This window comes from Metopolophium dirhodum, chromosome 3 (genome assembly GCF_019925205.1).
Source record: "Metopolophium dirhodum isolate CAU chromosome 3, ASM1992520v1, whole genome shotgun sequence".
In the NCBI taxonomy this organism is placed as follows: domain Eukaryota; kingdom Metazoa; phylum Arthropoda; class Insecta; order Hemiptera; family Aphididae; genus Metopolophium; species Metopolophium dirhodum.
In genome coordinates, this window is record NC_083562.1 from 20,138,792 (window position 1) to 20,152,654 (window position 13,863).

Below are 13,863 nucleotides of genomic sequence, written 5' to 3' on the forward strand. Positions count from 1 at the left end.
AGTGTTTGACTGACTTATTGTATTTATATTTGATTATTATTTTACTTTATATTCGGCTTTAAAAACAAAATAAAAATATGAAACTTCAAATGGTTATAACTTATTGGTAGGTACCTACTTATTAAATTATTTTCAGACAATATTTAGATAAATCCGATATGTCATATCCTCAAAACTAATAATTGCTATTATTATTGTGATGGGAGATTCAATTCTATGATTAGGTATAGGTACTCAAAAACATAAAATATTATTTAGCGTGAATACCTACGCTTTTCCATGTTTTGTGCGGGCCAGAGAGATGGACAACAAACAGTGCTCTTATACCCTCTTAAAGCAAAAATGAACTTTTTTTTGTTTTCATTTTTGATAGGTGGTATAAATTGTCAACTGTCTTGGTCACACCTGCAGATGAGCAGAAATAGTGCTTTAACCTTCAAAGTTGCATAAATACCTAAACGGAGAATGGTGTAATATATCTTACAATGTTACATAAATATTTTAATGCATTTAGTAACCTAACAACGTTTACCATGCATTATGTTACTTACACGTCATCTATCTTTGAAAATTATAACTCTTACCTAACAATTTGTCGGTCAGCTGTCTTATTATTATAGTCTACATTCATAGATCAGTACATACATTCAGTAGATACGAATGAAATTTATTTGTCTTTTAAAGTGTTATTAATAAATTCAAAAGAGGCAGTCCACACAAAAAAAAAACTAGGCCTTTCAAATATTACCTATATTAAAAGAAAATAGGTACGAATATTAGAGCTGGGCCAACATCTAACAATAATTCTATGTCTACCAATGTTTTATTCGTCAAATTATATGTTAGTAATTTAAACTATATAACAACATAACATTTTATATTCTAATTTTTAGTGACATTTTTAATTAGTATAATATTATGCTGTAATCAAGATGACAATTATACACTTAAACAGAATAACTATATATGATAAAATATTTATCTTAGATGTTTATAATTACTTAGATAGTTAGATAAACTAATTATATAAAAAATGTTCGAGTGCAGAAAATTTAGAATTGGTACGTAGAAAACATATAGGTAGGTTATTACTTATATCACGTGACTAAACACGTTAAATTTGATCATTGATGTAGTATTGTGGCAATGGTAATACTTTAGATTGGATCCTTTATAATAAATTATCCTGTTTGTCAGTGGTTGTAATAATATGAAATTTAATTACAGTACCAGGTATATACTCATAGGTATACCTATACCTATTGGCTATTGGCATTATTAGGTAGGTACCTACTAGATTAAACATTACCATCCTTATTCCTTACATTTTCTTGGAGCATAGGTAAGAATACATCTATAAATATGATGTTTTTTATCGATTAAGTTTGTAGTTTTAACATAATATCTACAATTTAGGTTCCTATATTTATATTTCACTCATTCATTTTTTTTATGAGAAATTTAACATTTTAAAACATCTTTTGAGGTCATATAATATACCCACACAGCTACACATTACAATTTATAATAAACTAAAATGTTGCGGATGTTTTTTTTTCAAATACGATGATTAATTATTGCGTTTAGTTTTATGATGGAATAACAGCATATCTTGAAATCTCGAATTATCCCGGAAAAAATAGCATAAATAAGTAATAACAATGTAAATATAATATAAAATATCCTAGACTGCGCTCAGAATTATATTATATTATTGAATTCAAATTTAATACCATCCATTGCAGTGAACCACTTGTAACCTATACTGTACAGCATAGCGACATCCACTTACCCACTTTTTTTGAAAATTTTAATTCTAACCAGTGGCGTAGATACGGTTTGTCCTTTGGGGGGTTATTAAATTCACAATTAATTTGTAACTCATAAATATTTGAAAATGTATACTTACCAATCTATATTTTAAATATTAGATAATATCTGGATTTTCAATAATTTGATATTTCTATGATTGGTATAACTTATACTGAGTACTATCATACCATTATTTATATTTTTAATCGTGATTTTTTTTTGGTTCTTGGTGGGTAGGTTGAACCGACCAACCACAACGTAGCTATGAAACACTGCAGCTTGTAGACATTTGATCAATTAATTTGAACTAAGTGCCTTCATAAAATAGCTTTGTTCGTTAGTTTACCAATGTTAATAAATCAAAACATATGTATTTATGTGTATGATAATTATCATTTTTATTGAGATAAAAAATTTTTATAAAGTGGTGACTTAGAAAAAATAGTTGATTGTTGCAGGTACCTAATGGTTTAATAGTTAGTTATTCTTGATGAATAACTTAAATTAAAAATATAAAAATATAATTTTTCAAGAACAAAATCAATGAACTTCACATTAGTTAACAGTTATACCGTCAATAGAATATAGATAGCGGTCAATATATTATTTAGTACCTATGATAATTTGTATAATGTGGAATAATTTTTTTCGAATGGTTTTTTATTTTCTAAACCATTTCCATTTCCTCCAATTAATAGTTTTAATTATTTGTAACCAAATTCAACATTTTACTATCAGGAATATTTTGAAACTGTAATAGAAATAATTGTTTGTCATAAAAAACAAACTATTATTTACTATTAATTTTAAGTGTGGATTATGTAGACTGGCTGACAACATATGTTCATCAAGAACGAAATGACTTTACATTCTATAATAGAATGAATACAATTTTGGAGCTCTGCTAATTTTTACTCTGCAGACCTCGAGTATTAAAGTAAATTCATGTATCTCATTATTAATATTATTTTTTGTCTTTAAACGTTCGGAATATTGTTGGTAGTTAGTTGTAGCCATTCATCATAAAAATAAACATTTTATGAATTATTGTCGTTTGTTGTACTGTTTATTGACCGCTATCAAGACGTGTTGTGCGATCTATTGGTATTATTGATCCTAGTTGGCATATTTATAGTTCTGAGATTCGTACAAATGTGGTCTTTCGTCCACTACTCTGGTCCAAGGATGCGGTACCCGGCCGTAATGTATGTCAGTAATAGTTTTAAAGAGCCTTGCGTACAACGGATTTGGTTGTTCCATGGTTGGTAACTCTATGTTTCCGTCTTCGTATAATATGGAAGATACCGGGCTGATGACTGCTGCTGTACCGGTTCCAAAAAACTCAAGTATCTGAAATATTCGAAAAAGTAATACTTAATAATAATACTAAATAATAATATTTTTATACTTTCGTTTACATTTATAGTGGGTGGAGAATACCTCTACTCGATTAAATAAATACTCAGTTGGTAATATTACTACGTTATAATAAAAATTATGTTAAAAGTTAAGTACCTACGTGGCTCGAATTTTCTAACACCATGAATTAATGGACAATATGCAGTCAAGTAAGTATTTCAATTTTACAATCGTTATAAGTATGAGGCAAGGAATATAATGCCCTAAAAACCCAAGAAATGCCCTAAATATTCATAATAATTGACTTATATAAAATGCTCTTAATTATTTTATTTTAAACAATAGTTTTTAATCAAAAAATATTGTTTATTAAATTTAAAAAAAAGATTTTAGTAGGATTGTACAATTTTTAGTATTTTATGTGGACTTTTAATCTGAAAAAAAGAATTATTCTCATTTGACTTTCCGTTGACACGGTTATCTAGATTTTCACATCATAAGGAGAATCCATTGGAAAAATTACTTTTAAAAAATAATAGATAATGTTTGATTAGGTAAAAACCTTGTTAGCACGTTAAGAAGTTACTTTTTAGGTTAAAATATTTTTAAAAAAACCGGAAAATGCCCTAAAATGTCAAAATATTTCTAAAAAAATTTTTAAAAAACGGACGTTGACAGAATTGAGTATATTATGTATAGGTACTATTATTACGACACATTTTTTTTTGCATAATATTATGACCGTGGTGGCAATATAGTCAGTAGCCTAGAGCCCCAGTTTAGGGGCTAGAAATTTCGAAGAACCCTCTTCCTTCTCATAAACAAACTTTTGATGGAAAAAAACCTAAACCTGATTTATGAAACATGATCGTATCGTCCAATCGCTTAAAAATCGTTTACAACAAATATTGTGTAACTTAATTTTATCCGTTTTTTAAATACCTACCCACCTAGTTTTATCTAATATAATATGTGAGAACAATTTGGTGACATATAGAAAAGCAGTTATGTGCAAAATAGTATAATTTCAGACATACTAATTTATTAGTTAATTTATGCGTTTACTTGGTTATTCTTATTGAGTTCAATTAATTCATCTATTGTGAAGATTCTCTCTTCAACACGAAATTCGTCCCATTCTCTAGCCAACTCCAATATTGACTGCCTGGTGATGCCTGGTAATATCATACCGTTTAATGCTGGTGTGGCTAATACTTTTTCTGAAAGTTACATATAAAAACATAATATTATATTTTCGTTAATAAATAATACTTTTCATAATATGTCCAAAAAAAGTACACAGTAATTAATATTAAATACGGTTGGATTCATAGTATATAATGTATTTTTGGTTAAATTACCGCCATTTTGATTTTTGTAAAAAATAAACACGTTCATCGCACCAACTTCTGTGATTTGTCGGTCCTCACCAAATAACCACAGCATTTGGTGACAACCTAATTTTGAAGCTATTTCCTGCAATCAAAGATTAGAATATGAAATATGCATACCTATATTGGCTTTTGCTGGACATATAAATAGGCTAAGGCTTAAGTTATTATAAATGCATATTATGCTATATAAATAATCGATAATTTATGAGCGAGAAAACGGATATCCTTACTTTAGATCAGCAGTTCTCAACCTTTTTATGTCCGCGTACCACCTACACGGTTTGAAAATTGTTATGTACTACTTGACCAAATAAGGTTTTTTTCGCTTATCAAAAATGTATACGTTATTTTACATCTATGAAATTTAATTTTATTAGGAACTACAAAATCTTAATAATATAAGCTTTTAATGCATAAAAATAAAATGAAATGTGTACAATTATTATTTTATCCCATGGAGAAGTTAACAATTATTACTATTAATATCGAATAAACCAAATAATATTTAATATGAATAATGATCCGTGCCATTTTTTTTTATAAAGGGAGATTTTTTTAGCGTAAGGGAACCCTGGGTAAGACGAGGACTCAAAGATAATAAAGAAATTGATAGGTCACGGCTATGCTTATCTCAAGTGAGTTCGTGTTCATGGAGGGGCGTGAAAGGGAAGGAAAACTGAGGTGAATTATCACTTATTCGTTATACCTATAGTTATACTATTTATACTGATTTCCGAATATATATATATATAATAAAAATCGCCTCACTTTTTTATCGGTCTTGAAACATCGATAAGAGTCTGATGGCCTATCCATTACTTGGTTATCTATGCGAGAGCTAGAGGTAAGATTTTAAGCTTGAATAACATTGAAACACCTATATGAAATATTAAATTAATTGTATTTGTTATGAATAAGGACCTATGTCCCATCTTACCTTAGCCATTTTCCATGATGGGACAAAAATCAATTTGTATCTCGATTTGTATGTAATAATATAACAAAACTGATTATAAATTTAGTAACTTCATATCATTTTACATAATAAAGGATCTTTGTTTTTTCAATAAAATAAAATATTAACCCATTTAAATACAATTAAAGTTAGGTGTCCCATCTCACCCAGGTTTTTCCTACCCCCTATGAGCTTTCTGCGTATCACTACTCACTATAATGGTACGCGTACCATAGGTTGAGAAACGCTGCTTTAGATCATAACATATATAATTATCTAAGATCCATACTTATAGTATGATAAGCTAATTAGCCACAGCCCACAGACCATGTGTATCACCATGTAAATTTGAAAGTGACCGTAATTAATATTTTAAACCATAATTGTAACCGTAAATCATAGCTTGCTTTTGGGGCTGCATCATTCTGTTTTGTTGTACCTAAATTGAACATTTATTTTCAATTTATCATGTATCATGTATTTATTGGTGTAATGTGGACGATGATTTAATAAATAATAATAATAATTATTATTGTATATAGCTGGTATAGGTACTGAAAATACTATTCTGTCTAATTATTTCAATTTAATTCACCGTAATGTTTATCTTTCCAAACCGAATGTAGGCAGGTACTTATGAAATAAAACAGAGTGTATAATATCATAGGTTTCTGAAATAGTTACGTATGTACATTATATAATATAGTTTTCCATTTTTTTTACAACATGTGGTGTTTAGTTACTTTTGATAGGTTTTTAAATAATTTATGTTTATTTTAACATTATAAAAATTAGAAACGTGCGTTATGTTTATGAGATTAAAATTGTTTGATGTTTGGTAACGTTTCAAACATGATTATTTAGCATACCTATGTTAAAGTTATTGACTTTCAATAAAAAAAAACATTAGAACAGTAACAGATTTTAAACGATACATTTTTTAGTACAGTTTTTTATGAAATAGATATACCTACTCGTTAGTTTGGTATTACCTACTAAAACTGATGAAAATATGATAATAGTTGTATAAATATTATTTCATCATTAATAAATTAATTTTTAAATGATAGTCTGGTGATGCGTCAATATAAAATAATTGTTATCTTCTATCAACTATATTCTACATCCAAGATAATATAGTGTTTATTATTTTTATTTATCAGTATCATGTGAGCTAATTAAAATATATTTAATGTTTTAATCGTAGGTATTCAAATAAGTATGTAGTAGGTATAAGTGATAAGTTCTAAAACGTTCAATCATCATTCATTATTATATCCAAAATGATTAAATTTTATTGTAATAGTTAAATAGTGTATAGTTTATCGTTGTATATTTATATTAATTATGAAATACAATACAATTATTAGTTTATATACCTATCTACCTACTTAATTTAAAATAATAATTTTGAATACCAATAAATTCGTGAGTATTTAAGACGTAGTATACATGGCTACATCGTACTTCATAAAATATAATACTTAACCTTCAGAGGCGTTTGAATAGGTGGGAGGGGGGAGGTTGGTTTGATTTTTTTTTTAAAACAATATATTTGTTAAATTTAGCGTCATAAATCTAGTTTAGCGCCCACGCGAATTTTTCAATTTTTTTTCTGACTCTTATGTATTACAATCAATTAAGCCTTAAAAACGATGGTGCAAAATTAATCATTAATTTTTATGGCATAGCCTTACGAAGTTCACGATTTTCGGTGTATTATGCACACGTACAACGCTTATAGTTTACCACGGTTATAACAAATTTTCAATTTTTTTTTTTGAAACCTAGGTAAATCAATTTTTTAAAATGTATGGTGCAAAAATAATTCTGACACCCACCCACGGTGGTTTTACTTAATAAATCGAGGAATGAAAATATCAAACATTTCAATTAGCTATAACATTAAAATAAGTCTGACCACCAAATTCAGACTTCCCCATCGTTTTTAGCATGTTCAACTACATAGATACGTTAAGATAAAAACAATTGAAAAAAAGGTTGTTCAGTAACAGAGAAGTTCCAAATGCGTGGTAAAATATTGCGTTGTACGAATGCGTAAAATGAAATGCATAACCGAAAATCGTGAACTTTGTAAAGGCTATAACTTAAAAAATAATTATTTCCGATAGTTAATAATTATAGCAACATCATTCTTAACTCATTGTAATACATAGGTTTCCGGAAACAAAAATTGAAAAATTCGCGTGGTCACTAAACTAGATTTGTTCCCAATAAATTATTATAATTAAATGTAAGTACATATATTATATTTGTAAAGTGTCCATGGGAGGGTTTGAACCCCTACCCCTTCTCTTAAGCACGCTAATGCTAACCTTTTCAAATGTAAAAAGTCACATTTTATAAGGAAAAATAAATTGTCAGAATAAATATAATAACACGGGTTTAAAACGAATTTCAAAATTTAAAACGAAAACCGAAAACTTAAATTTTTATTCTAACATTTTAATTTATTCAAATTATTTTAAGCTACTGTAAGTATGTTATTGAACTTTGACATTTTCATTGGTATTTGTTACCAATTATCATTGTTAGGCCATCCCCCGAAAAGTTATGATTTAATATTTAGTTAAAAAAAATATTTTTATTAAAGTCATATTAATTAGTGAGTTTAAACACAAAATATTTATTTTTAGAAAAGCTATTCAGACTAGATTATAAGTAAATTGATTGCACTCGTATAATAACATATACAAATAGCATTGAATAATTGAAAAATTAAATTATACATTTAATACGAATATAAACATAAATATTCATAAATTATTTTCAGTTTATTTTTTAGTGTAAGAATCAATAACATTTTTTTGTAAATGTATGTACTAGTTACAATTGTCTTATGATAAATGTATTACTTTGCACTGTGCTTTATTAAGAAATTAAAGCGTATGTCAGCATGCACTTACCTGAGGGTATAATGTGGTGGCGTAGTTTGCACCTATTTTAAAGTCACCACAGCCACCTGGCCAAGCTCTGGCGAATTTGGGGTTGGCCATCAGTCGGACAGACTTGAATTTTTCAGAGAAATATGATCCCACTGGGCTCATTATTACGTAGAGTAGGGCTGTATTTGTTGGTGCTACGCCAAGTGTGCCCTAAAAATGCATTATATTAGATGTATAAAATACGTCTTATAGGTATTGAATACTTTGGATGGATAATTCATTGGCATTTGACATTGTCGTAATTTTAAAATGTACTTCGCCAACTAATTCTAATGAGTTAATCAAACCATCATTATAGATGTAAAAATAATCAATTATTCGCGTATGGTTTAAAAATGCAACTAAAATAATATTTTTCTATAATAATTACAATTTATAGAACAAAACAAGTTTTTTATCATATTTTTGCAGACTTTTTGTCAGTGTTTTAAGTTTTTTTGAAGAGCCTTGTTGCGAATAGTGGCAACTGATAACACTCCGTTCAATGATTCAGAAGAAATAATTCATTTGTTTCCGATATTTTATAAGAAACTATAATAAATTACCTATAAAAACTATTTTAAGTACCTATAATTTTTATTTTTATTAAGAAATAAGACTGTTCTATATAAATTAACATATTGAAAATAGCCACATAGAATGTTCGTATCAGGAACACCCGAACACCGATTTCTAAAAATCAACAGGAAGGAGTAGGTACAAACTACGAATTAATAACGCCATTCAAGTACAACGTGAAGAGCAATAAATAATTGCCAATTAGGTCTGTTTGTGAAATTATATAGATACAAATACACTTGATTGGCTTTTGCCACGAAAGATTTAATTTTCCTAATAATTTAACAAGGTACTTACTTCTGTGCCTATGAGGTTAGGTCTAATGTATAAACTGAGAGGCGCAGACGTAGGTAACCACTCGTTGTCTATAGACACCAAGCGTTCAATACCTCTGAGTAATATACCAGAGTCTATTGCTGGTAGGCCTACTCGTTCAGCCGATGAGTTTAACCTTTGTAAGTTTAGTTCCGGTCTGAATAGATTCATGTGACCATGTTCTGATTTATATGCCTTCATTCCTTCAAATACCTAAGCAACAAAGCAAAACATATGATTTTATTATTAAAATAGACGTACGCTTTTTTGTCGGGCATCAATATTATTCATCGAGATATTTTAATTTTAAATGTTTTAAGGGTGTTAAGGTGACGTGATACCTAATTGATAATTTTATTTAATAATATAATTTGTAGACTAAAAGTGTACGGATTTATTTCAACGTGATTACTCATCATGTCTCATAGAACCTATATTTAATTTGAAAGTTCGATTTCATAGTTTGATATAATATAGTTTATGCAATTTGCATACACGTTAATAAGATATCTTAATAAGTTAAAACGTTGCTTATAGATAACGTTGGTTATCGTCTATTTAATATTTGCATAATGCAGTGACCACTGACCGTGGACATACAATGTTGTATTATTAATAGGGTTTACATGCGGTGCAATTGGACACTTGCACTGAACTCAGTGGTAGGTATTGAACTAATTATTATGCCTTCGGTATTGTATAGAAATAATCATGTAGGTAACCAAAAAAAGCTTAACCAAAGGGATTCAAAATTTTTTCTCAAAATTTTAGAACTTTCTCCAAATACTTAATAAATAGATAAGTAAATAACCAATAAAAATGTATTAGTAAATATATCGCTATTTCCGGATCTACTGACATTGAAATAATTAAATATACTTGTACGAGGGGAAAAATAATTCAACTTTTTTTTTAAAATTAAATTTCTTTTGAAACCATTAGTTTGAAAAAGTATTTTATACATTAACGTCATGCGGGTTACGCAGAAAATGCATATGATTCAATTTTTATCTGGATTCTACTCATAATTATTTTTGGTTTTTAGTAAATAAAATGTGTCTAGTTTCTATTTTTTCGTATTCATACTATGCTTGCACCTATATGTTTAGTATACGGTATTAGACATTTTAGAATATTTGAATTTGAAAGCCGAATACACAATTGTGAATACATTTTGCACAGATATCTCGCTATTAGGTACACCGTTTGTGTCTGTTCATCCTTTATCATTATCGTCTGATTGTGTAAAACCATATGACGTAGTTACCTATACAATGCGAGCAGCGAGCACGCATGATCATCGTGTGTTCTATATTTTTAGCGTTCAATTCTAATGATTGTTATCTAATGATATATTTTTATACTACCTAAACAATTGTATAAATGTATTCAATTACCTATCATTAAAGTTATTCATGGTAGGTATATATTATGTTATCGTTAAGTTTTAAAATAATTTCCTACATGGCGTGTAACACCAGGATGTATTAAATAATATTACTGTATTATTAGGTATATGTACTACAACTAATTTAAAATACAAATATTATATTAATTTGTTAGTTAATATAAAATGAATTCTAAGAATTACTTTTGTAGCTAATAGTTCGTGTGTTTTCAGTCATGTAATATAAATATTATCAATATTAGGATAATGTAGATTTCACCGTTGTATTTAGTATTTAGCATTAAAATAATATTTACAGAAAAAGAAAATACATAATAATAAAACAATCCAAGTGGATTAAAAACATAAACATTATTTAGACATTTATCATAGGTATATGCGCATAATGTTTGTAAATTAGTTTAAATTAATTTTACAAGCAGAAGAAAGAAAAATCTTGTGCTGTTATTATTTAAAAAATATGAAAATTCTTTGAAGTTCGATTTAATTGATACGTTATCACTTATCAGTATTTATAATACACATTATTATTTATTATATAGGTTGGTACCTAGATAATTATATTTTATTTACTAAATGTAGCCCCGTAGCCCGTGTTGGTACCTATTAATGTGTTTGCTTTTATTTAACATTTTTACTCCCAAGAAAAATATCTGTTAAGGTATGACATCTTATTTATTCTTTTCGTAGCTATGTATAATTTAGGGACCAGCTCATAAACTTCCAGAGCTAAGTGTTAGGTACTGTATCTATTGTACGGCCGTTTTTGTAATAATTTTGTAAGTACATGTAATATTCTAATATGTATAATTGTACAGTAAGTTTTTACATCATAACTCAGTCAATTTTTTATGCATTTCAAATTTGAATATTATAGTAAATATTAAATAGTACCTAATATAATTCTATATAGGTACACATAATATTATTATTTATTATGCTTTAATATGACGTCATGCCGGTATCCTCTTTGCCTTTTGGGGATATATCTCGTTATAAATCACAACTGAAAATAGAAATTGCTTAAACTATACGCTTGGTAAGATAATTAAAATCTATTTGTCGAAAAAAAATTTTTATGATTTCCAAAAATATCCATTGCTGAAATATGATCATAATAATAATTAAAATGGTGAAAGACAATGATCAATCACCAGTGAGGGTGTCTGCGAGACCGCACTCTTTGATCCCTGCATACCCCAAATAACCATAATATTATGCTATGACAGGTAGATACGCAACTACTGAGTATGATGAAAGTTATTAGGTAGGTAATTTAATTTACACAATACCCTTTATTTCAATTTTAGTGATTAAAAATTAAAATAATACCTAATATAAAACAAATATAACACTATTCCACCATTATGTTACTGGTAGTCGGTAGATGGTGAGTACTAATTATAGCAAATAGATTAGCATGCAGATTACTTTTTTGACCTTTAATATAATAGATTTCTATAAACCTTATTAAACAAGTAATGTGTTTGTTTGAATGATCATCAATATAGTAGTTTAGATTAAATATTTACATTTAAATATATATTTTACCTCAGTGGCGTAATGAAGAACTTTGGCTGCAGGATGTAAGCTGAGATGTTCCATGGGTGTGATGTATGGTTTTTGCCAGCCTCCTGCATGCTTGTCATAGTGTATTTTGAGCATGTGGTCAGTGAAAATAGTACCAAACTTAATTTGGGTGCAACTTTTTAAAATATTGGTGACATTATCGTTAAGTTTTGTGGATTTGCATAGTGTGATATCAATATCTGGTTTCACGTACTATAAATAAAATTAAAATACACTCGTGTATAAAAAAAAAATATTTGTAATAAAAGAACAATATTTTGTATAGCAGACAATTTAAAAGATGATTCAATAAAATATAATTTAGTTGTGGAATTTAGATTTGTACATTTAATTTAGTAATCAATTGCATATTGTTTTAGTACTATTATTATAATATAATTTAATATTTGTATACATGTATAGACGTATAGTGTGACGTATACAAAATAATTAATTCAATTATTGATAGTAGAGTTCATTGAAATATAAATTATGTAGTTATCGATGTAATAAAAATACTTTTAATATTATATATCTGTTGAAATAAGCATGCACAATGATCATTGAGTTATTTACTGAAAATCATTGCAAATTATTTCCGATCTTGCCACAATATTGTTTTAAAACACGTTAAATATTTTATTCCAAAAAATGGGACATCGAATTTTTTTTATACACCACTTATAACAGCTGATAATAATATTTGAATTAACATATTACTATAAAAATAATATTTAATTTAACTGAAGTCTAAAATATATAATAATCTAGTACCTAGGCATATTATTCATTTGTCACGGACACTCGTTAACGGAGATTTTTTATTAATTTTTTAATGAATGATACATGTTAATTTTTAGTTTAAATACAGAGTTTTTTTAATTTTATATCTCAAGTTCTTAAGAAATTATTATTGATTAGGTACATATTTTTTTTTATAATATAATTATTGATACAATTAGGTATACTAGTTTTTAAATTGTGAACTCTAAATAGTGAATGTACCTAACTCACATAACTCACATAACTCACATAACTTCGAAACCTTAAAGTGAAAGAGTACTCTAGTATTATTTTGTATGTATGTACTCTGTATGTTAAATTTTGTTTCAAATGTCTAAAATATCAAATATTCATTAAAAATTGTAAAAGTAAAAATTTAATTAGTTATATCAAATATTAATATTGGCTTTTTACAAAAAAAGTATAATCCTTGACTTCGGATTATGATGTTATAATTTTCATTTAATATTAAATTATTGTTTTTAGAGTAGCTATTTATAGAAAAATAGTAACTCCATAACATTGAAATTTTAGTTTAAGCAGCGTATATAATATATAACCTATACTCTATAGTTATGACTATATTTATATTAGCTTAATATTGAAATATGTGAATGCCGAAGGGTCAAGTAAGAAATTGGTCAAGGTGACTAGTACCGTCTATACCATATACCTTCGACCTACCCTATAAGGTTTAACGAATTGAATATGGTTAATAGTTGAAGTCTAAATAGTCCTGAGAAT

At 27.5% G+C, this 13,863-nt stretch overlaps 1 protein-coding gene across 1 annotated transcript in view; it reads right to left on the reverse strand.

Moving 5' to 3' along the window:
- Positions 1-2,181: 2,181 nt before the first annotated feature.
- Positions 2,182-13,863, reverse strand: part of LOC132940743 (branched-chain-amino-acid aminotransferase, mitochondrial) — a 43,152-nt gene continuing 31,470 nt past the window's right edge. Inside the window, exons 8-13 of the mRNA XM_061008476.1 lie at positions 12,319-12,549; positions 9,342-9,572; positions 8,448-8,636; positions 4,533-4,647; positions 4,237-4,391; positions 2,182-3,162 (exon numbers count right to left, since the gene is read on the reverse strand). Coding sequence (XP_060864459.1) covers positions 2,929-3,162; positions 4,237-4,391; positions 4,533-4,647; positions 8,448-8,636; positions 9,342-9,572; positions 12,319-12,549 — 1,155 coding nt within the window. The 3' untranslated portion in view covers positions 2,182-2,928. The remainder of the gene's footprint in view (positions 3,163-4,236; positions 4,392-4,532; positions 4,648-8,447; positions 8,637-9,341; positions 9,573-12,318; positions 12,550-13,863) is intronic.